General features: G+C 51.3%; 3 protein-coding genes across 6 annotated transcripts; 1 reads left to right on the top strand and 2 right to left on the bottom strand.

Moving 5' to 3' along the window:
• The first annotated feature begins 7 nt into the window (after positions 1–7).
• NCAPH2 (non-SMC condensin II complex subunit H2) lies at positions 8–15,920 on the top strand. 3 transcript variants are annotated; one of them, XM_084802934.1, is made up of 20 exons: positions 8–235; positions 5,434–5,535; positions 8,162–8,217; positions 8,507–8,591; positions 8,673–8,741; positions 8,827–8,906; positions 8,993–9,138; positions 9,470–9,544; positions 9,938–10,038; positions 13,623–13,694; positions 13,900–13,966; positions 14,087–14,194; positions 14,308–14,361; positions 14,521–14,591; positions 14,670–14,766; positions 14,865–14,933; positions 15,036–15,091; positions 15,206–15,307; positions 15,410–15,559; positions 15,639–15,920. In XM_084802934.1, exons 1-20 carry the CDS (start codon positions 128–130, stop codon positions 15,777–15,779), a joined length of 1,809 nt encoding a protein of 602 aa, XP_084659060.1. In that variant the 5' UTR covers positions 8–127; the 3' UTR covers positions 15,780–15,920. The 3 variants fall into 3 exon arrangements, with proteins under 3 accessions (XP_084659060.1, XP_084659058.1, XP_084659059.1); XM_084802932.1 differs by having other exon boundaries at positions 9–218; XM_084802933.1 differs by having other exon boundaries at positions 30–142.
• A 51-nt stretch (positions 15,921–15,971) lies between these two features.
• On the bottom strand, positions 15,972–16,790 carry SCO2 (synthesis of cytochrome C oxidase 2; the record flags this gene model as incomplete). The annotated part of the gene is made up of 1 exon (XM_084802950.1): positions 15,972–16,790. The coding sequence occupies one exon, from the start codon at positions 16,788–16,790 to the stop codon at positions 16,017–16,019; it is 774 nt and encodes a 257-aa protein (XP_084659076.1). The 3' UTR covers positions 15,972–16,016.
• Positions 16,667–21,273, bottom strand: TYMP (thymidine phosphorylase; the record flags this gene model as incomplete). 2 transcript variants are annotated; one of them, XM_084802940.1, is made up of 10 exons in its annotated part: positions 21,181–21,273; positions 20,757–20,958; positions 20,422–20,624; positions 19,740–19,838; positions 19,231–19,360; positions 18,991–19,109; positions 18,484–18,646; positions 18,171–18,401; positions 17,938–18,078; positions 16,667–16,806 (listed from the first exon to the last, which is right to left on the bottom strand). In XM_084802940.1, the coding sequence occupies exons 2-10, from the start codon at positions 20,947–20,949 to the stop codon at positions 16,790–16,792; spliced, it is 1,296 nt and encodes a 431-aa protein (XP_084659066.1). In that variant the 5' UTR covers positions 20,950–20,958; positions 21,181–21,273. The 2 variants fall into 2 exon arrangements, with proteins under 2 accessions (XP_084659066.1, XP_084659065.1); XM_084802939.1 differs by lacking the exon at positions 16,667–16,806 and adding an exon at positions 17,695–17,852 and having other exon boundaries at positions 21,181–21,272.
• Positions 21,274–21,290: the final 17 nt, after the last annotated feature.

The raw sequence follows: 21,290 nt of genomic DNA, 5'->3' as shown, positions 1-21,290 counted from the left end.
GCCGCGCCCTGTGTACGTACTTCCTGGGCGGGAACGCCAAAATGCCGCCAGAGCCAGTAGCTGGTTAAACCTGTTGGTCCTATCCGGAGGCAGTGTACGGTCCCGGGCCTCTAGTCCCTGTCTGGACATGGAGGATGTGGAGGTGCGCTTTGCTCACCTCTTGCAGCCCATTCGGGATCTCACTAAGAACTGGGAGGTGGACGTGGCGACACAGCTGGGCGAGTATCTGGAGGAGGTGAGGGCGGCCGGGGAATGGCACCGGCCTGGGGACCCAGGCTGCACTGCCACTCTCCGCCTCCAGGTCTGTAGCGGTCTGGTGTTTTGTCTTTAGTCTTGTTTCTTTACTCCCCCAACTCCAGTCTGCCTCGGGAAACTTTGTTCAGTTAGATTATCCTGGCGCTGTCATTGTCAAGTCTGCCGATTAGTGAAAATTGTAATCGATTTGGTTGGGTGGTAATTTTATCCAATGAATATATTATTTCCATTTTCTTTGAGGAGTGCAGTACGTTAGAAAGCATAATTTTTGTTTTGTTTTGCTTTTGTAATGTTTAGGATTTGACCTAGGACTTTGTACAAGTTTGGCAAGCGCTCTGCCACTACCCTTTTTAATTTGGGGGGGGGGTTCGAGACATGGTTTCTTTGTGTAGCCTTGACTGTCCTGGACTCGCTTTGTAGACCAGGCTGGCCTCGAACTCAGCGATCCGCCTGCCTCTGCCTCCCAAGTGCTGGGATTAAAGGTGTGCGCCACCACCGCCAGGCTGCCTTTTTAAATTACTTTTTCCTTTTTGTGCCCCTTTTCTCCTTGGGGGGGGGGGGCAGGCCCAGGCAGGCCTTAAACTCGAAATCTTCTTGTCTCAGCCACCTGATTATTTGAGAATACTGATCAACCCTACTGTGCGTGGACTCTTACTGTATTTGAGAGGTCTGAATCCGGAAGGGGTTTCCTATCTTTAGACCTCAAGCTCCGCCCACTCTCCTCCCTAGAGTAGAGCGACGCACCCACACCCGGGCCTCTTAACTTGAGCCAGCTCTGTCCTGAAGGATCCGCCCTTGGTTTTTTGCCGTAGTCTAGCCTATAGCGTTCTGTGCTAACAGTTTTAGCTTCCGTGTCTAGGTCTTCTCGGTTTGTGCCCTTTTCACTCCTTAACCCAACACAATCGGATTCCATTACTGAATAGTTACAGATCTGTCTTGAACAGTAGCGGTGTTCATCCAACAGAATACAAGAGACCCTGGAAATGACTTGTAATTAATACAGTTGGGGAGCATTTGTTGGTCTGATAATTTCCATTCTGAAACAGTACTGTTAAGATTTCTATTTCACTGCTGCTTTTTTTTTCTTCTCTGAAGTGTTGAGCTACTCGGGGTGGAGCCTTCTTTCCCTTAAAAATAGAAAATCTTACTTGTGTGATTTTTAAAATACAGGTTTTCAGCCCTATGTGCTGGGATATACCCATACTGCTCCTCCTTGTAAGCTGTCCCAGTGTTGCCTCCGAATCTGTTTGTTGTAGCCGTTCCTTTGGCATGTGCTGGGATGTTATACGCACTCTTGGGTTTTATTTAAAGTGGAGCTTTTGATTGCTGGTCCACATTCTAGTCCTCTATTTTGGTATAGAGTTTTACTGTATAACTAACGGTGAAAATTAAGAGATGTAGTAAGGCCTCATATCCCACACCAACTTTACCTATGGAGTCTGTCAGTTATGTTGCCAGAATATTACTTAAGTTCGTCCATTCCCCCGTTATGTCTAGGCCTATTACACCTAGATATTTAAAAGCTTCCCATGCAAGTTCCTAGATTGGGCACCATCTAGCAGTAAGAATTAAAACTGGAGAGAGAAATGGGGTGTAGTGAGCTGGAAAGATAGTTCATCACTTCAGAGCACTGGTTGGTCTTCCACAGGACCCAGGTTCAATTCTAAGCCTCCACAGGACACATAAGAACTATCTGTAACTTCCAGGGCATCCAGTGCCTTCACCTGGCCTCCACTGGCACCAAGCACGCAAGTGGTGCACAGAATTGCATGCAAGCAGAACACCCACTTAATGTTTTAGACACGTAAAATGATTGCTAGAGAGGTGACTCTGGTTAAGAGCACTTGTTGCTCCTGCAGAGGACCTGGGTTCGGTTCCCAGAACCCAAATCATGCAGTTCACAGTGGCCTTTAACTCCCAGGGGTTGTAGGACCGCATTCTGGTTCTGTGGACCCCTGCAAGCACACGGTGCACATAAATCAAGCACATGCACATCTTTGGGGGGAAAATTTAGTCAGGCCACAACATTGGTTAGTTTAAAGCCCTCGGGTTTTCACTGCATGTGTTGCTCAGTAGTTTTAGCTTTACCCATGAATATTCTGTACCTCGTGTGGGTTTTTTGTTTTTGTGATTTTGATTTTAAAAATTAAAAGTAGTGTGTGTGTGGGTGCATGCATGCCAGTGTGCTTGTGGAGGTCAGATGGCACCTTGTGGGAGTCTATTCTTTACTTGTACTTTGGAGGTACTGGGAACTGAATTAGGTCACCAGGCTTCATGGCAGTGTCATTTATCCACTGAGCCAGCTCACTGGCCACAGGCTTCATGTATGGTAGGCAAGTGCCCTGTCACTAAGCCACACCTCAAGATGCTTGTTGCTATGGTTGTTTTGAACAGTCAACCTATGGCATCCCGTGCTTGCTCTTGGCTGAAGGGTATTTGTAATTTCTTGTCTTACTAGTGACTCTTCTACTTATAGCTGAGTCTTTTTCATCCTTTAAATCTTTTATTATTTATGTATTATATTTTGGCTTCTCAAGAGGGGAGTTTCTCTGTGTAACCCTGGCTGTCCTGGAACTCACTCTGTAGACCAGTCTGGCCTCAAACCCAGAGGTCCACCTGCCTCTGCCTCCCTAGTGTTGCGATTTAAAGTGTGCGCCGTCACATCCGGCCCTCTTTCTTTAAGGCTTAAGTGTCAGCTGACTATTTAAAATAATTCTTTCTGTTATAACACAACGTCACACGCTATTCTTCAGCTTACTTGCTTGTTTGTGGTCTGTCTCCACCCCACAGGGTAGAGACTACGTATATGCTTTCTTCTCCTTTGTAATATAACTGACATATAGTAGGTGCAGGATAAATGCATATTAAATGAACATGTGATCTGATGATCAACTTGCCCTGCATAGTTGGCCTAGAAATGCCAAAAGCAGTGTTAGGAGGTCACACTGTGCAGTCAGTTTTCCTAAAAGGGTCTGTTAAATTTGCTTCCTGGGTTGACCAGCTCTTTTTCTCTATGCCGGGTATATTGCTGTCGTTTCTGTCATCTCAATACTTGATGGTGGAGTGGAGGTAGGAGGGTCAGTTCAAGATCATTTTTGGCTGCAGAATAAATTTGAAGCTAGCCTGAGCTATATGAGACCCTGTTTCAAAATTCAAATAACAACAAAATGACTTCTTTGCATCTCCTGACACTTTGCTACTCGGCCACTGGTGCTGTCTATGCTCTCTGTTTGTTATCCATACAGTTATCAGAGTGTTCTAACATACCTTATGGTATTACATTATTTATTCATTTATTTATTGTGTGCCAATAACCACCTTAAAGTTTAAAAAAAAAAAAAAGGATGGCAAGCAAAGAGTAACTGACGCTTTGATAAAATTCCTGCTCTTGAGGCAGAGGCAGGTGGATCTGTGAGTTCGAGGCCAGCTTTGTCTAAAAAGCGAGTCCAAGACAGTCAAGGCTACGCAGAGAAACCCTGTCTCAAAAAACAAAAACAAACAACAACAACGAAAATTAAACAAAATTCCTGCTCTTTAGGGAGTATGGCTGTCAAAGTAGGAACCACATTGTTGGGTATTATTTGGCCTAAGCACTGATTCTTTCTGTTTTATATAAACCAATGTAATCTTTACAACAAAAACTGAAATAGTCATAGTCACTAGAGAGATTAATGAAAAGCCGGACGTCAGAGCTGATAGTGGACAAAGCAGATCTCTTCCCTCTCCCCCCATTGCCTGTATCTGTGTTGTCACAAACAAATGTTAGACTGGAAAGAAAAAGTTAGGATACTATAAAGGCTCTGACTGAGGGACCTGATTTTATTTGAGGTAAAAAAGGAGTTGCCATATCTGATAAGATGAAACATTCTATGTACTTGCCTCAGGGGAATGCATAAAAGTAGAGCTCACGGGTAAAGGATGGTAGCCGGAAGAGACTGGTGAGTTTAGAGACCTCCCTTGGAGGCCTTGTTTAGAATTTCTGGTATTCTGCAGGTTTTCTCCAAGTGGCAGAAAACCTATAAAGAACAGACAGAAGAAGACTGGGGGTCTGAAAGAGCCCTGTTAGAGGTTAGGCTGGCCTAGGGCAGCTGCCACTGGACAGGAAGCTGAAGTGGTACGGGCTGTTCCCAGGTTGAACTGGCTGGTGAGCGAAAGAGCAGAGGAGCCCAGATCCTTCCGTTCCTGGGCAGAAGTGAGGCTGCCTGGAGTGCAGCATGGACTTGTTGATGTGATACCTGTTTAAAAAATCTGGATAGTCAGCCGGGTGTGGTGGCGCACACCCTTAATCCCTGCAGAGGCAGAGGCAGAGGCAGGGGGATCACTGTGTGTTTGAGGCCAGCCTGGTCTAGAAAGCAAGTCCAGAAGAGCCAAGGCTACACAGAGAAACCCTGTTTCGAAAAACAAAACAAAAATTTGGATAGTTGAATAAGACAGTTTGGGCAATAGTAAGAGTGTCTGCAAGAAACCTGAGTTCAATCCCCAATACCTTGAAGAACAGTTCTGTGGGGTGTTTTGATTTTTTTTTTCTAAGACCCTCAATAGGTATTTGTAAATGGAACCCCAGAACCTCAGGAAGAAAGCTGTTCTGAGGATAGGTTTGGCAATTGTTGACATAAGTGTGGCTCATAGCTTGACCAGGGAGGGACAGATGCACATGGCATCGATCTGTCCATCCCTGTTCAAGGGGGAAAAAAATAACCAAAACACTGGTTAAGAGCCAAGGCTCACAGAGGCCAAGGAGGATTGCAGAGGGAGAGCTGCTTATGCCACCCATTTCCTGTCTCTGCCTGGATAGGTACAATGTGGATGCTGATGAGAGCTGGTATGCAGCTTTAACCATCATGGTCAGTATCCTTTGGGTACCTCCCTCTTCCAAAATACTTGGTTTCCAAGGATCTAGGAAGCAGGGGGACTCACAAAGGTGTACCTTTTCTCTAGAAACAGCCAGAGGCAGCTGGCAAGCTCCAGAGTAGGCTAGGAGTTCTCTGTGCTTGTGGGTGGTGGACTGAGCTGCCCTGGAGGACGTGAGCATAGGCTTCTCCTGTACTGCTGTCTTACTGCCTTTGCGACTGTCTCACTATGTAGCTCAGGCAGACCTTGAGTCCTGCCTCTGTCTCCCACCTGCTGGCATCACAGCCATGCCCACCAAGTCCAGCTCACTGATGTTCTTTCCTACAGCTGGACCAGATCTGCATTTCTTTTGACGAAGGCAAAACCACAATGAACTTCGTCGAGGCAGCACTGTTGATCCAGGGCTCAGCCTGTGTCTACAGTAAAAAGGTGGGTTCCATGGCAGCACGGTACAGATCTGCGACCTGCCTGCACCGTAGGTCACCCTTCATTACTCTCAATGCCAGAGAAACTGGGGGTTTAGTGTTTGCTTTTTTGAGACACATCCCATGCATCCCAGGCTGATCTCAAACACTGTGCGTGCATATCAGAGGAAGATAACCTTGAACTTCTGATCCCTTTGCCGCCACTCCTGGAGTGGCAGGAATATGACAGGTGTATATCACCGTGTCCAAGTTTTGGAGTCCTTAGGGCAGGGTCAAAGCTAGGGCTTTGTGCATGCTAGGTACATGCTTCACCAAGCAAGCTGTATCTCCAATCTGTTAGGTTTTGAGTTAGGATTTATTAGCTCAGACTGGCCTTGAGCTTGCTCTGTGTTTGGATAGCAGACGTGATCTGCAGTGCCAAGGTAAATTTGAGTTTCGAATGGTTTAGTTGGCACAAGTGCTGTCTAAACATGAGGACTGAGCTTGGGCCCTCAGCACCCACATAAAGATCCAGGTGTGACTGTGCATCTGACCCTAGCACTCCCACTCCACCTTTGTCCTCGTGGCATCTGACCCTAGCACTCCCACTCCACCTTTGTCCTCGTGGCATCTGACCCTAGCACTCCCGCTCCATCTTTGTCCTTGTGGCATCTGACCCTAGCACTCCCGCTCCATCTTTGTCCTCGTGGCATCTGACCCTAGCACTCCCGCTCCATCTTTGTCCTCGTGGCATCTGACCCTAGCACTCCCGCTCCATCTTTGTCCTCGTGGCATCTGACCCTAGCACTCCCGCTCCACCTTTGTCCTCGTGGCATCTGACCCTAGCACTCCCACTCCATCTTTGCCCTCGTGGCATCTGACCCTAGCACTCCTGTTCCATCTTTGTCCTCATGGCAGCCTTATCTCCTCTCTCTGCTTCCCTTGGGACCCGCCTCAACTCAGGCATGCATCACCACACCCAGTGTCTCCTGCCCTATTATTGGCTGTTCGACTTTTTGTTGACCAGAGATGGTGGAGGACAATTTTTACATAACGTTGAGACAGGGCTATTACTATTCTTCAATAGTAATGACAGTGCCCATGTCCAGACTGTTCTGTGCCCGAACTCTGGGCACAAAAATCAGCATCTGAATACACAGTGACGAGACCAACCCCTAAGAGGGGACCAATAAGAAGCAAGTGAAAATCCAGAGGTGGTGGCACACCCTTTAATACCAGGCAGAGGCACACAGATCTCTGAGTTTGAGGCCTGGCTGGACCACTAATTGAGTTCCGGGACAACCAGGTTTACACAGAGAAACCCTAGTCTCAATCAAAAAGAAGAAAAGAAAAAGAAAAAAAAAAAAAAAGAAGAAGCAAGTGAAAGATCTGTCAGACAGGTTCACCATAGGCCTCCCGTTGAGACGGCCATCAGAGACTCATGGCACCTTCCTGTGAGTGGGGTTGCGTAGCTAGGAGGGGGAGCTGCAGCTGGCCTTGGGGTGCCGGGCGTAAGAACAGTGGGTACTATATGTGAGGGTTCTGGTCTGTGGGGGAGGTGCCAGGAGCCGTCTGAAGCATGGTGGGCACCCATCGGGACATGGCCGTGACCTATGTCAAGGAGGCTGTGTGGAATATGGGGCAAGTAAGTGATAGAAACCTCAGCTGTCAAAGTAATTCTGATGAGACTGACGGGACTTGAGATTATTATCATTATAATTGTTGTGTGTGTGCCCTGCGCATGTGTATGTACGTGGATGTGGAGCCCTAAGGTTGATGTCTGTTGCCTTTAATCTCTTAACTCTTGCTGTTTTTGAGACCGGGTCTCTCACTTAACCTGACGCTCACTGATACCTTTGGCTGGCTGGCCAGTGAGCTTCAGGGCTCCTCGTGTCTCTGCTACCGGAGCCTTCTCCAAGGCTGGGGTTACACGCATGCACTGCTGTGTTAGGCTTTTTAACGTGGACTCTGAGGGTTCAAACTCAGATTCATGTGTTGGCATGCCAGGTACTTACGTGTGTGGTTGTGTGCACATGAGTGCAGGTCCCGAGGCCTGGGTCGTTGGATTCCCCTGGGGCTGGACCTGCAGGTGGTTGTGAGAGGCTGCTGTGCTTGCCAGGAACCAGATGCAGGTCCTCTGAAAGAACAGCAAACTTTCTTAACTGCCGAGCCATTTCTCTAGCCCCAGAGAGTTATTTTTGTGTTTTATGTTTTTGTTTGTGTAGCTAGTGTGCTTTGTTTTCTGACAGTAGCTAGGCACACAGCCCAGGCTGGCCTTGAGTCTGAGACTCTCCTGCCTCAAGCCTTTGAGTTCTGAGCAGGCTTGTCATTTTTTTCTTTTTTTAAATGGAATCTCACACTCTAGCCCAGAACTTTTGTATAGTTTTGGCTGGCATCAAACTCAGTGTAATCCTCCTGCTTCAGCCTCCCATGTGCTGAGGTTACAGGCATATGCCATCACTCTGGGTAGTGGGAGTTACTTAATAGTAGTCGAATTGGCTTGGCTTATATGGAAATTTGGAGGCGATGGCCAGATTTGATGTGTACCAGTGTCTAATAAGAAAGGTCCCCTGCCCTAGGCAGTGTTTCCAAACAGCATTTTAGACAGGCCCCTCCTTTCCACATCCTTACTGTCTGCCTCTGGTTACCAGGTGGAGTACCTCTATCTGCTGGTCTACCAGGCTCTTGATTTTATTTCTGGCAAGAGGTGAGTATTACAAGTGAGCCAGGGCACACGCCTTTAATCCCAGCACTTGGGAGGCAAAGGCAGAAGCAGGCGTATCGCTGTGAGTTCGAGACCAACCTGGTCTACAAAGCGAGTCCAGGACAGTCAAGGCTACACAGAGAGACACTGTCTCGAAAAAACAAAACAAAACAAACAAAAACCCAAGTGAGCCAGGAGTAAGAGGCCTTCCTCTTCTTAGCTGTGTTCTGTTGGCAGTTTGGGAGGCTCCTGAAGCCTCCCAGGATGCTCTTGGTATGTTTTACTCTCTCAGGCGAGCCAAGCAGCTCTCTCTAGTACAAGAAGATGGGAACAACAGGGCTATCAACTCAGGGACTTCCTGTGAGATGGAGGAAGAGGTGAGTTGAGTTGGGGCATGTGGCCTGAGCCCTAGGTGCTTGCCTGGCCCTGATGCCATGGGTCTGTGCTGTCTCCTGCAGTTCGTGTCACTGGATGACTTCCCGGACTCCCGGGCTAATGTGGATCTGAAAAATGACCAGGCGTCCAGTGTGAGTGTCCCGGCCCTGTGAGGTGGGGATAGCAGTTGGAGTGCTACTCTGGGTAGAATCCCGAGCTCTCCCCTCCGGCCCACAGGAGCTGCTTATCATACCCCTTCTGCCCATGGCCCTGGTGGCTCCTGATGATGTGGAAAAGAACAACAGCCCCTTGTATAGGTACCACACGGAGCTGGCGTGGGAGAGAAGGGCAGGAGGCCTGCCTGCCGAGGGCCTCGGGAACAAGTATGTTTTTGCCAACACAGCTGTCAGGGTGAGATCTTGGCCAGCCGGAAGGATTTCAGGATGAACACGTGTACCCCCCATCCCAGAGGTTCCTTTATGTTGGATCCAGTGGGAATGTGTCCTGTGGAGCCTGTGGCTGTGTACCCCACGCCAAGGAGCCAGAAAGGTGAGGCTTTGGATGTGCGGGCTTAGTGGGGAGGAAGTAGTAGAAGTCTCTCTTTTGGGAAACTACTGTTGGGTACCTTCTACCTGCCATCTCTACTCTTAGAAGCTGTCTCTCTCCACGTGCTTTTTCCACTTTGAATAGGTTGGCCAGAGCTTCTCTCCCTCATCCTTCTTTTGTACCTTGATTGCCAGCTCGGCTCAGTACTGGGGCCTGGTACCTGGTACCTTAGTCCCAGGCTTGGGGCCTGCTGGGTTCTGCTTTTGGCTGACAATCTAGAGAGGCTCACTGGGCACCAGTAGGGACCCTGACCAGTCTAATATCTGTCTCCCAGATGCTGAGGAGCAGCCAATGGAAGTGTCTAGGAATGGGAGTCCTGTTTCTGTACTCAACGGCTCCCCAGAGCCAGGTGAGGAGAGGGGGGGGGGGAGGGAGCATCAGGGAGGTAGAGCAAAGTGGGATCTGACTTTGGATGCTCTTGGCTTCCCTAGCCTGTCTTGTCTGCTTCCTGTTCATTGGCTTTTGGGGAACAGGCCTATAGTAGCAGATACAGTCTTTGTTGGCTCTTGTGCTGGGGCTCAATCTTCAGTGAGATTTGCTTTCCCAGGTCTCTTCTGGGTAAATGTAAATGGCAAGACTATGTGGGCTGGCGATAGCTCGGTTGGAGTAGAGGAGAGACTGGCCTGTCCATCTCTTCTGGGACTTGGCTATGAGCCTTTTACACGGAAGCTCCATCCGGTGCCTCGCCTCCACCTCATTAGAGCTAACTGGTTTCTTGGTTCCCACCCAAACACTTTTCTAGAAGGCCCAGTGCTCAGCGGTGGAGATGAGGATGCAGAGGATGTGGCAGAGGAGCCCCTGGAGGCTGCTGTAGAGTCGGCCGAGCCCAGGACCTCACAGCAGGTGGGATGGGGAGATAGTGCCTCCACCACGGGCATCTGCTTCCCTACACATATGCAGATGAATCCAGTGCCACCTCCCTGGGCATTTGCACATGTGTATACTGTCTCCCTACACATATACAGAAATTTTAAAGTTTTTTTTTTTTTTAAGTAAAACCAGGCAGGGTCATTAATACTTAGAATCCCTATACCCTGGTGGCTGAGGCAGGATTGTGAAGAGTTTTAGGCCAGCCTGAGCTATATATTGAAAGCAAAAAATCCACTCAGGAGCTGGGAAGGTGGCTCAGTGGTTAAAACACTTACACATAAGCATGGGACCTAAGGACCGGGGCTGAGATCCTTAGAAGCCACATAAATTTAGGGTAGGTGTGGCAGCCTGCTTGGAATGCTAGCCCTGGGCAGTAGAGACAGGATGCACAGAACAAGCTGGCTGGCAGGACTACACGTGGGTTTGTTTGATAGACTGCCTCAGTGAATATGGTGGAGCCCACTGAGGAGGACCCTAACATCAGGGCTGGACTTACACATGTGTATAGCCACACTCAAGCGAAAAAATACGTTATGCACATCACACACACTTCACACACACAAAAGAGGAAATTATTTATTTTAACACCAACCTGCTGTATTTAGGAGGAAACAGTAGCATTTATTAATTCCGGGTAGAGGTTATAGTCTATTATTCATTTTGTTTGGTTTGGTTATTGGAGAGATGGGGTCTCATTTTTATAGCCCAGGCTAATCTTGGACTTGTGTGATCTTCCTGCCTCAGCTTCCCAAATGCTGGGACAAGTACTGAGCTAGCATGCCAGGCTCTTGTGCTCTCCTTACTTGCTCCTTTACTTACTTGAAGCTAGCTGTTGTACCCAGTGTATTGTACATGCTAGGTTAGTACTCTACTGTGTACTTAAATCCCCAGCAATACTGTGTTTTGTTTTGTTGGGTTTTTTCCTTTTTTTTTTTTTTGAAACAGAATTTCTCTGGCTGTCCTGGACTCACTTTGTAGACCAGGCTGGCCTCGAACTCACAGCGATCCTCCTGCCTCTGCCTCCCTAGTACTGGGATTACTGGTGTGCACCATCGTAGCTGGCTGTGATACTGTGTTTTTAAAGGAAAAATTTCCCCATGACTAGTTCTCCTTAGGATTGTTTGTATTCGTGTATGTGGGAGCCAGAGGCTTAAGTTTCATTCTTCAAGAGCTGTCCTGCTTTTCTTTTTTCAAAAAAAGGATTCCTTTTATTTTTATTTCATGTGTGTGAGTAAACGCACATCCATGCGTGCATTCATACCTGGTGCCTGTGGAGGCCAGAAGAGGCGGTTATATCCCTTAGAACTGGATTTATAGACAGTGTGAGCTGCCCAGGGGGTGTTGGGAACCAAACTTGGGTGGGTCCTCTGCTGGAGTAGCCAGGCTCTTAACTGATGAACCATCTCTAGTCTCCACCCTGTCTTCTGAGATAAGGTCTCTCACTAGGGCCCGGGGCTCATCTGTTAGGCTAGGCCACCTGGCCACTCAACTCCAGGAAGCTGCCTATCTCCACCTCCCCAGTGCTAGGGCGACAAGTCTTTGTGTTCTTCTGCTTCTGTGCCTGACCAAGACCAAAAGCTCTATAGGCACTGTGCTCAGGCTGCTTTTGCTGCAGCCCCTAGCTATAGCCTTCCGAACTTCTAGTGTTCAGGGAGGGACCGTGGGATACTGGGGTACACATCTGTTTGGCCTGCCCAAAGCTTCGTGAGCCTTTCTGTAGCAGTCACACTTAGCATTCTTCAGTTACACAGAGGGCCCGCTGTTGGCTGTATCTCCTCCCTGGTGCTTCAGCGCCTTACAAACTCGACTCATACGCTGCTCTAGACTGTTAGATCGGCAAAGTCTCCAACCTCATCAAGATCACATCCCAGAGCAGTCTCAGGTCACTAGTGAGTCAAGCATTTTAAAAACTCTCCTGTTTACATATTCTGTGTGGCCTGGCAAAGTGGTGTTCAAACACAGCTGCTTTAGTCCCAGTCCCCTCAGCAGGGCCTGATCCTTCCTCCACCGTTTTCCATTCCCAGACATTTCTGCGGACCTCAGACAGAGGTAACCAAGTTCCTATGGCTTCCTCCATGTCCCAGGTTATGCAGCCTTTGCCTTAAGGAGGGTGGGCGGCTACATTGCTCAGACTCTGTCTCCACAGCTGTCAGGCTGACCCTGTCTGATTCCATGTCCCAGGATGACACGAGGCAGACTCGGCAGGCTCTTTCATGAGGGGTGTCTTCCATCACGTTCCATCATGTCCTCCTCACTCGTAATATCCCCATGGGTTCCGAGTTCTTAGATCCCAGGAAGGGCTTCTGAGCATGAATCTACTTTGTACTTTATTTTCCTTTCAGCCTCTAAGCTCTAAGAAATGGCAGGTCAGGGGCCCGCCTCATCCTCCCATTTTCCTGTCAGATGAGAGGCTGCATCTCCCTTCAGGGTTGCAGTTTCTCCTTTATACAGACAAGCTCTTGCTTGGCCACCGTCTCAGCCTCAGGTACATTTCATACTGTACATAGCAATGGCCAAGCAACCTCCTCCGCTGCTTGCCGATGTTCCGCCCTGAGGCGCTGTCGGACCACACACCACACCTTTTAGCTGTTTTCAGGGCCTCTCCATATTCCTGTGATGGACCCCACTCCTCAAGCAGGCATGCCACCCCATACCACACAGAAGATGACTGTCATCCCAGCATCCCCACAGACACTTCCACTTCATCCTGTCACGTCCCTGTTCAGGTGTCAGTTCTGTTGTGTGACATTCTTTTCGGGGAGCTAAGAGCAAATGTCTGCTCACTCTGTCTAGGGAACTAAAAGCTGGAAACCCAGAGCCACTGCACAGGTTGCAGGTAGCTCAACAGGTTGGAGAATATCCTTTCGGGGGCTCAGTTTGCCTGAGTGTCTTCTGCACAGCGTGACTGGTCTCTGCCTCTGAACCTAAGTGGTTGGGCTGCTGGAGAGCCTTCTCTCAGCAGCCTCTATGTATATGTGCTCTTGAGGAGGTGGGGATATAGTGCATCTGATCAGTTTTAGATAGTTCCTGAAGCTTTGAGTTATTTCCTGAGCGCAAGGAGCTTCCTTGCAGGGTGGAGTGTTTGACCTCCCCTTAGAACAGTGGGTCCATCTGTGGGTCACAACCCTTTGGGGGTTGCATAGCAGATATTTACATTATGGTTGTAACCGTAGCAGAATTAGTTATGAAGTAGTAAGGAAAATACTTTTATGGTTGGAAGGTTGAGAACCTCTGCCTTAGAACATTGTGTTGTTTCACTTCGCTTTTCACGTCCTATGTCATCATGTGAATCTGGGAGGAAACTGTTAAGCAACATAAGTAAGCACCAGCACACCTGGCTACTTATGTGAATGCTGGGGATTGAACTCAGGTCCTCACGCTAGCAGGTGAGCTCTTCATCAACACTTGACAGTCCTCTGTATGGTTTTTAATCTTTGAGTTAGGCCCTGAGCCTGCCCTTGAACCATATGTTATTGATGTGAGCCTGAGCAGAACTTCTGGGATCTTGAGAGTCTTGAGTGCACAGGGCCCAGAAGAAGAGAGCCTATTTCTTGCAGAGTACCACCTTGCTAAGGAGATGCATGCTGCAGGAGCGACAAGGGCCCCTGGAACCTGCCTCCCTGCCGCAGGTGAGAGATGCCAAGTCCCTGTGCCCTGGTGGGAAAGGCATGTTCACATCACCTGTCCTGCCTTTGCCCTGTTGGCCTTTAGACCTTCAGTACTTCTCCACCATGCAGCTCTGGGGCTCTGATCCTGAGCTGTCACGTGCGGCGGCTCTAGTAGGGAGGGCTTACACTTTCCCCTCCTCAGCTTCTGCTTGTGTTTTGTGCTCAGAAGACCCCAGACCCCTGGCAGAGCCTGGACCCTTTTGACTCCCTGGACTCGAAGATCTTCCAGAAAGGTAAGCAGGGTTGGTGGCACCTCACTTGCACTCCCTTTCTGGGCTGAGGTAATGGGCTAGAGGTGGGTTCTGTTTCCCTTTCCCATGGCTACTCTTGAGGCAGTCCCTCTGCGCCTCCAGGTAAACCCTATTCCGTGCCACCCTCTGTGGAGGAGGCTCCAGGACAGAAGCGCAAGAGGAAGTGTGCCAGCAAGCTGCAGGACTTCCACCAGTGGTACCTGGCTGCCTGTGAGTGAATGTGTGGGCTAAGGTGGCACACCCTTTTTCCTGGGTGCTGTGAGCAGTCCCATCTGTGGACCATTGAGGTTTTGGCTTGCCTCTTGTTAACCACTGTCTCACAGATGCTGAAAATACTGATGGCAGGAGGACTCGGCGGAAGGGCCCAACCTTTGCAGGTGAGGCTGGGATCCTACGTCCCTGTTCAGAGAAAACAGTCTTTTCTACTCTCCCCAGCTCTACCCCTGTCCCGCCTGTCGGGGTCACTCGAAGCTCTGGGTGGACAAGGCCGAGCTTGGGTTGGATGGGGAAGCCCCTTATAAGGCCTTCTCCTGCAGACATGGACGTGCTGTACTGGAAGCAGGTCAAAGAACAGCTAGAGACCCTTCAAAAGCTGCGGAGACGGAAGGCAAGTACCCATAGCACTGAGGTCTGAGGCCCCACAGGACCTGGAAGATGAGTTTCCTCATACATGTTCTTTGGACAGATGACTGAGCCATGGCTGCCCAGGGCCTCGGAGGATCTGTGGCCTGTAGAGGAGGAACGCTTGGAAGAGTCCCTAGAAGACCTAGGGGTAGCAGCAGGTACAGCCTTTGATGGTGGCTGGAGGTCAGTGCTAGTGCTCTCAGAACCTCCACTGGCCGGGCAGCCGCCTCTGCTCACCTCTCTCATGTCTCCGCAGATGACTTTCTAGAGCCCGAAGAGTATGCCAGGCCTGATGGGGTGATGCCTGAGGAAGCTGCTGACCTGGGTAGGCCTAGGTGGGGATTTGAGGTGTGCTGAGGGAGCAAGAGCTGCAGGAGGGCGGATACGTGGCTCCATAGCTGCAGCAGTTCATGCTTGGGCTTTCTAGATGCAGAGGCTATGCCAGAGTCCCTGAGATATGAGGAGCTGGTCCGAAGAAATGTGGTAGGCCTGGCTCACAGAGGTGGGAGCAGTGGGGGCACCCTGGGTCCTTCCTTGCAAGGGAGAACCCACTGGTCCTTCCCTTCTCCCCCTCCCCCCCCACTGGTCCTTCTGTAGGAACTCTTCATTGCCACCTCCCAGAAGTTTGTGCAGGAGACAGAGCTGAGCCAACGCATCAGGGACTGGGAAAATACCATTCAGCCCCTGCTCCAGGAGCAGGTGAGGAGGCACGCTTTCACCAATGATGTCCTTCTCCCACAGCCTGGCCTTTGTCCAGAACTGTCTCTCCACATGAAGCTAACATGTCCTCCTCCTGTGCAGGAGCAGCACGTGCCCTTTGATATCCACACCTGTGGGGACCAGCTGGTTTCACAGTTTCCCCGGCTCAATGAGTGGTGTCCCTTTGCAGAGCTTGTAGCTGGGCAGCCTGCTTTTGAGGTGTGCCGCTCCATGCTGGCCTCCTTGCAACTGGTAAGTGGCCTGGGACACAAGGGCTGGGGAAACACCCCTGGACTCCTCATCCCCACAGGCTAACTGCTCGTTTCCACAGGCTAATGACTATACGGTGGAGATTACCCAGCAGCCGGGACTGGAGGCAGCTGTGGACACCATGTCTCTGAGACTGCTCACACACCAGCGAGCCCACACACGCTTCCAGACCTACGCTGCCCCATCCATGGCCCAGCCTTGAGTGGAGTGCCCTGAGGCAGGGGTGGAAGGTAGTATATGCCTGCAGGTCTTGTTGTGCCCCCAATGTATAGTGGGGCCACTTACTCCAGTGCTGCCTCCTAGCTGGCCTAGCCTAATAAAGTGGTGTTGCCACCTCACCTGTTCACCCAACAAACCATTTAAGTGGGCTGCTGGTACAGAGCACACACACAGATTAAGTACATCCATTTAATGACAGGGCCTAGGCAGTATATATAGTTCAGGGCAGGATGCTATGGAAGGCGGCTATGTGCTGACGTACACTGTCTACAATCTGCTCTGCTGACCTGCTCCGACCATAGTAGTCAGTGAAGAGACCGTCTGGGTTGAGCAAGTAGATGGCAATGGAGTGGTCCACAATGTAGTCCTGGTCTTCATCCTTGGGACCAGCACTGTAATATACCCGGTAGTTGCGACTAGCCTGGGCCACTTGTTCTGTAGAACCAGTCAGCCCCAGCAGTCTGGGGTGGAAGTCCTGCACATACCGGGCCATGGCTGCCACGTCGTCCCTTTCTGGGTCCACCGTGATGAAGACAGGCTGCACCAGGGGCAGGCCAGGCTCTGCCTCCAGCTTCCGCACCACCTGCACCAGCTTCTCCAGTTCATCGGGGCAGATATCAGGGCAGTGAGTGAACCCAAAGTACATCAGCACCCACTGGCCTCGGAAGTCAGCTTTGCATCGAGGCCGGCCTTTGTGGTCCAGCAGGCTGAAGTCACCCTGGCCCACAGCAGCCTGGCGCAGGGCCTCTGTCCGTTTCTGTTGGCGCCACTGTTCCTTCTCAGCTCTTGCGGACAGCCAGGCCCAGCCCAGCCCAGCCCCAAACAGGGCAGTGATCAGCAGTCTAGTTCTTAGCCCTGGGCCTCGGGGCTGGCCCTGCCCTGACCAGTGCCGGGACTTTACATACTGAGTTTCACCTCCTGTGACCCTGAGAAGAACTCTAGGCTTCAAGTGAGAGAGCTTGGGCCAGGCTTTGGGCCCTAGAGATGGTAGCATCACGGACCTGAAGCTCCTGGAAATGAACAGAGGTGCCAGAAGTCAGAAAAGACCAGATGAGGTGCCTGGGGCCTCTGCTAGAGAAACTTGTCACCCACATTCAAGCAGGTTAGCCAGCCGCCTGCACTAGCTCATCTGAACTCAGAACTGTTGTACCTTATGCTGCAGCCTAGGCAACATCAAAGTCCACAGTGAGCCTCACCCCGCCAACTGCCAGGCTTCCCTTCCCTCTGGATGCCTGGGAACATTGTGAATATGCTTTGCCTGGGCATTTCAACGCATGTGTCTGTTTACAATAAATGCTCTTTTTTAAAGGGAGGATGTTGATATTCTGGCTTACGACCTTAAAGAAATACTTTCTGGCTTCAAGGGTCACTTCTGGGTGATCTGGGGCTAAGTAGAAAACAAGTGCCACCAAAGTCACACAACCCAGCTGCTGTCTGCCTTGACACCTTCCTGGGCAGACTTGTTGGCACATGCCTCTGCAGTCCCTCGTCCCATGCCTTATCAACTCCATGTTTTCTGCAAGGGCCCCTGGGCTTTGTCAAGGGAAGGTTACAACTACCATTTAGAGCCACCAGCAACAGCTTACTGGGCTCAATTATATTGTCCTGTGTGGCTCAAGCTTGGCTCTTCTCTGAGATGGCTCAGAGGAGAGGAGACAGCGCATGCCCAGGGCACCATCGACCCATTTGTCCCTGAGCTGGGACCAACCTGAGAAGACAGTGGGGGCGCGTGTTGGCAAATATTTCCAATACATCCCCCTTTCTGGGCCCCAACAGGTCTCTAGCTCACCATGGTGCGCAGCACCGGCAAAGACAAACCGCGTAGGTCAGTTGTGTCGTGGTCCCGCCCCCACCCCCGGTCTCTTACAGAACCCACCCGGCTGCGGTGGGGTCGAGTTTTAAGGCTGTGCGGTGGTCGATGGGAGGACTAGCTCAGCGAAGGGTGATGGGGCCTTGAAGGGTGCTCGGTCTGACAATACGAGCGCCCCCTGTAGAGCGCAGCGCTGCTGGCTGCTGAGCGCAGGGCTGTCCAGGTGCACGCGGAGCCAAGGGGTCCCTGTGAGGGCGACGGAAGCGGTTACCTAGGTCACAGCGGAGGACCTGAAGGGTAGGAGTGGTTACGGGTTCCAGACAGCGCTTACCGCGGTACAGCCACTGGCCCACGTCGACCAACAGTTCAGCACCCACTCCAGGCCTGATCGGCTGCCCGGCTCGAGAGCGTCCAGCTCCGAGCTCGTGCAGCACACGGGCAAGCTGCAGCGCTAGAACGCCCTCCACAGTGCCTAAAAGGAGAAGGCGGGCTCATGTGCCAGGACCCGGAAAGAGACGGAGAGGAAGTGGGGTGGGGCCTGGTGCCGAGGATATCCGGTCTTACCGTCTGCAGGTGCGAGCAGCTCTTCTTGCACGTGGGCGTGCGGTAGCAGCTGTCGGCGTTGCGTGGGGCTCCCGGAGCACAGCGCTCTGGCTAAGCGTGGGTCCACGCCCTGCGCCGAAAGCATCAGCTGGAAGCGGCGCCGCGCAGAGCCGTTATCTAAGGCCGCGGCCACTCGGGCGGCGCCCTGGTCTTGGGTTTCCGCCTGTTTGCTAAGCCAAAGGATGGCTCCCCCTGTTGGCGGGCGGGCGGGGTGGAGCTCAGAAGCTGAGTTCCTGGCATACAGATACTGTGGTCCTAACCCCAGCCCTCTCACCTAGCCTAACGACCAGTTCCCGTAGATCCGGCGGCCCCGCACCATCCAGGCAAAGCAACGCTTCTTCCACTTCCAGAGTGTGACCCACACTGCGGCCCAGAGGGTTATCCATGGCAGTCAGGGCTGTGGCGACCCGCAGCCCCAGGCTCTCCCCCACGGTAACCTGGGGAGACACTACTCAATGTCCAGCGGCGTTATCAGATCCCATACCTGCTGCACCCGGCTTAGGATGTCAGTAAAGGCTTAGGGTGGAGGTCAGAAACCAACACTGCCAGGCCTCAGAGGTGGTGGTGGTGGGGTGGGCTTGTCATTCACCCTAAGTGGAGGGGCTCTGTGGAGAATTTACCCAGACCCAAAGTCAAGACAGCCTTAATTGGATAGGGTAGGAAGTCTGGAAAGTGGGATTGCCAGTTGGTTCTACCAGGAGAGTCGAGTGGGCAGAGGCAGGGGTATGACAGAGGTGACATCCCTTCACAGAAAGGCCACTCAGGCTTAGCACGGGCTCACCAACGTCTTTGCCAGCTCTCGGGCCTGCTCCTGGTCTGGGAAGACTGCAGCCCCCCCAAACTTAACATCCACCACCAAAGTGGACAGTCCCTCCACGGCCTTCTTACTGAGGATTGAGGCTGTGGAGAAGAAAAAATGTTATCCCAAGGTATGTATCTGGGGACAAGGAGGGGCTGCCTCAGTGATAAAAAGTCTGTCTAGTGGATTGCATGTGAGCGAGGGTACCCCATCTCAGGTCACCTGTGATGAGTGGTACACTGTCCACAGTGGCTGTCACATCTCGGGCAGCGTACAGGATCCCATCAGCAGGAACCAGCTTTTCACTCTGGCCAACAATGCAGCAGCCGACTTCCTCAAGAATCAGCAGCATCTGTTCAGACACTGTCAGTGACCTCTGAGGAAGGACTCCCCCTCTCACTGGCCCTGACCAGTGACCCAGCAAAAGTTACAAACATGACCAGGGGGTGTCAATAATCCGGTTCCGGTGACTGATGCCAAGGATCCTGATCAGCTAGTTAGTGACACATTAATGTTTAGCAGCTCAAACAGTGTTTTCTACCCATTCCCGAGTAATGGTCCTGACCAAAGTTCTCTGGATGACTCCAGGCCTCTGTACAATCAGCGACCTTTAGAATAGTCAACATTCTCACTAGTGACCTAGATAAATAACCTATCCCTTGATCATCCCGTGATTCTGGCCAGTGACTCCCTCAACCTTGATCAGTGATCGATTAGTGGCCCACATGTACCTGCTCTGGGCTCTGGGTGACACTGAACCCAGGAATTGACTCCAGCTTATCCAGTGTGCCCCCCGTGTGCCCAAGACTGCGTCCGCTGATCATTGGCACCTGGTGGACAGGAATGTTGTCTGCCCCTGTACACCTCCCCTTTTCCCCATGTCATCTTTCCTCCAGTAAGAACATCAGCTGAAATCACTTAAAAAAAAAAAAAAAAAAAAAAGCAAGCCAGCTGGTGGTGGTGCATGCCTTTAATCCCAGCACTTGGGAGGCAGAGGCAGGTGGATCGCTGTGAGTTCGAGGCCAGCTGGTCTATAAAGTGAGTCCAAGACAGCCAAGGCTACACAGAGAAACCCTGTCTTAAAAAGAAGCCCCCCCCCGAAAGCAGTTGTAATATTTCAGTTAATGTTTAAAATTGGTGGAAAGGAAAAGAAATTGTACTTGGTGGGGAGTAATTTGTAAGTAAGGCAGGGACTGGTACTCATTATCTGGGACCCAAGTCTGAGGAACAAGAAAAAAGAACCAGCTCTTCCTGTCAGCTCTTGGAGGAGGTCCCTTCTCTATTCCATCATGGAATATTTGGTCGGTATTGGGGAATGAGACAGCCCTGGGTTTGAGAGCTTTGAGCCTGGCTTGAGGGTAGGGAGGTGCCTGTGAGTGGGCCAGAGATGTGTAGAGGTTGGTGGTCACTAACCTTGCAGCCACATGCAGCCAGGGCAGGTGCCAGAACCAGGCTAACTTTGTCGCCCACACCTCCTGTGGAGTGTTTATCCACAAGCTGCTGGTGCCAGGATTTGGGCCACTCCAGTTGCTGCCCAGACTCTGCCAGGGCCCGAGTCAGCACAGACGTCTCCTCTAGGTCCATGCCCTGCAGCCGAATGGCCATCAACATGGCCCCTAGCACCGGCATATGAGCAAGCATGAGTTTCCTGGGGCCCGTGATGGCGGTGAGTTACTGTGGATCCTTGCGGTACGTATGGGGCAGTTGGGGAGTGAGGGATCAGGGTCTAGTTAGGGCTTCCCACACACCAATTTGTGTGTCCTGTGCGCTTCCATCCATCACAGCGTGCACGAAGTCCCTGATATTTGCCTCGCTCAGATGCCCTCCATCTCGTTTCAGCCGGATCAGCTCAGGCAGCTGCCTGGCCCCCCCACTCCCTCCCCCTGAGTCGGCACCAGCTGCCTCTGGGGCTGAGGGAGGTGATGTCCCAGGAGCTGCCATTGCTCCAACCTGCAGGGGATATTAAGAGGCTGGTGGAACCTCCCCTTTCACCCATATCCCTGAAGCCATGCTCACTTGTCTGAACCTTGCTCTTATATGTGTCTATGATGTCCATCGCTGTCCCACGTCTTTCTCAACACCAACCCCCCACCCCCACCCCCACCCCTCTGTCTGGCTTCGACCTCACAACTTGATCCCACTCCACTACCTATTCAGTCCAGGGGCCTTTACCAGTTTTTTGGATCTGGCCCGGTTCCAGCCTTGTATCCCACAGCCTGGTGTGGAGGTAGGTGCAGAAGAGACTGGTGGCCAACAGGTAGTTCAGGGACAACTCACAGGGC

Source organism: Acomys minous (genome assembly GCF_964271855.1).
Source record: "Acomys minous genome assembly, chromosome: 12".
NCBI classification, from domain to species: domain Eukaryota; kingdom Metazoa; phylum Chordata; class Mammalia; order Rodentia; family Muridae; genus Acomys; species Acomys minous.
The sequence above is the reverse complement of the archived record's forward strand: the minus strand, read 5'-3'. Positions and strand labels throughout refer to the sequence as shown.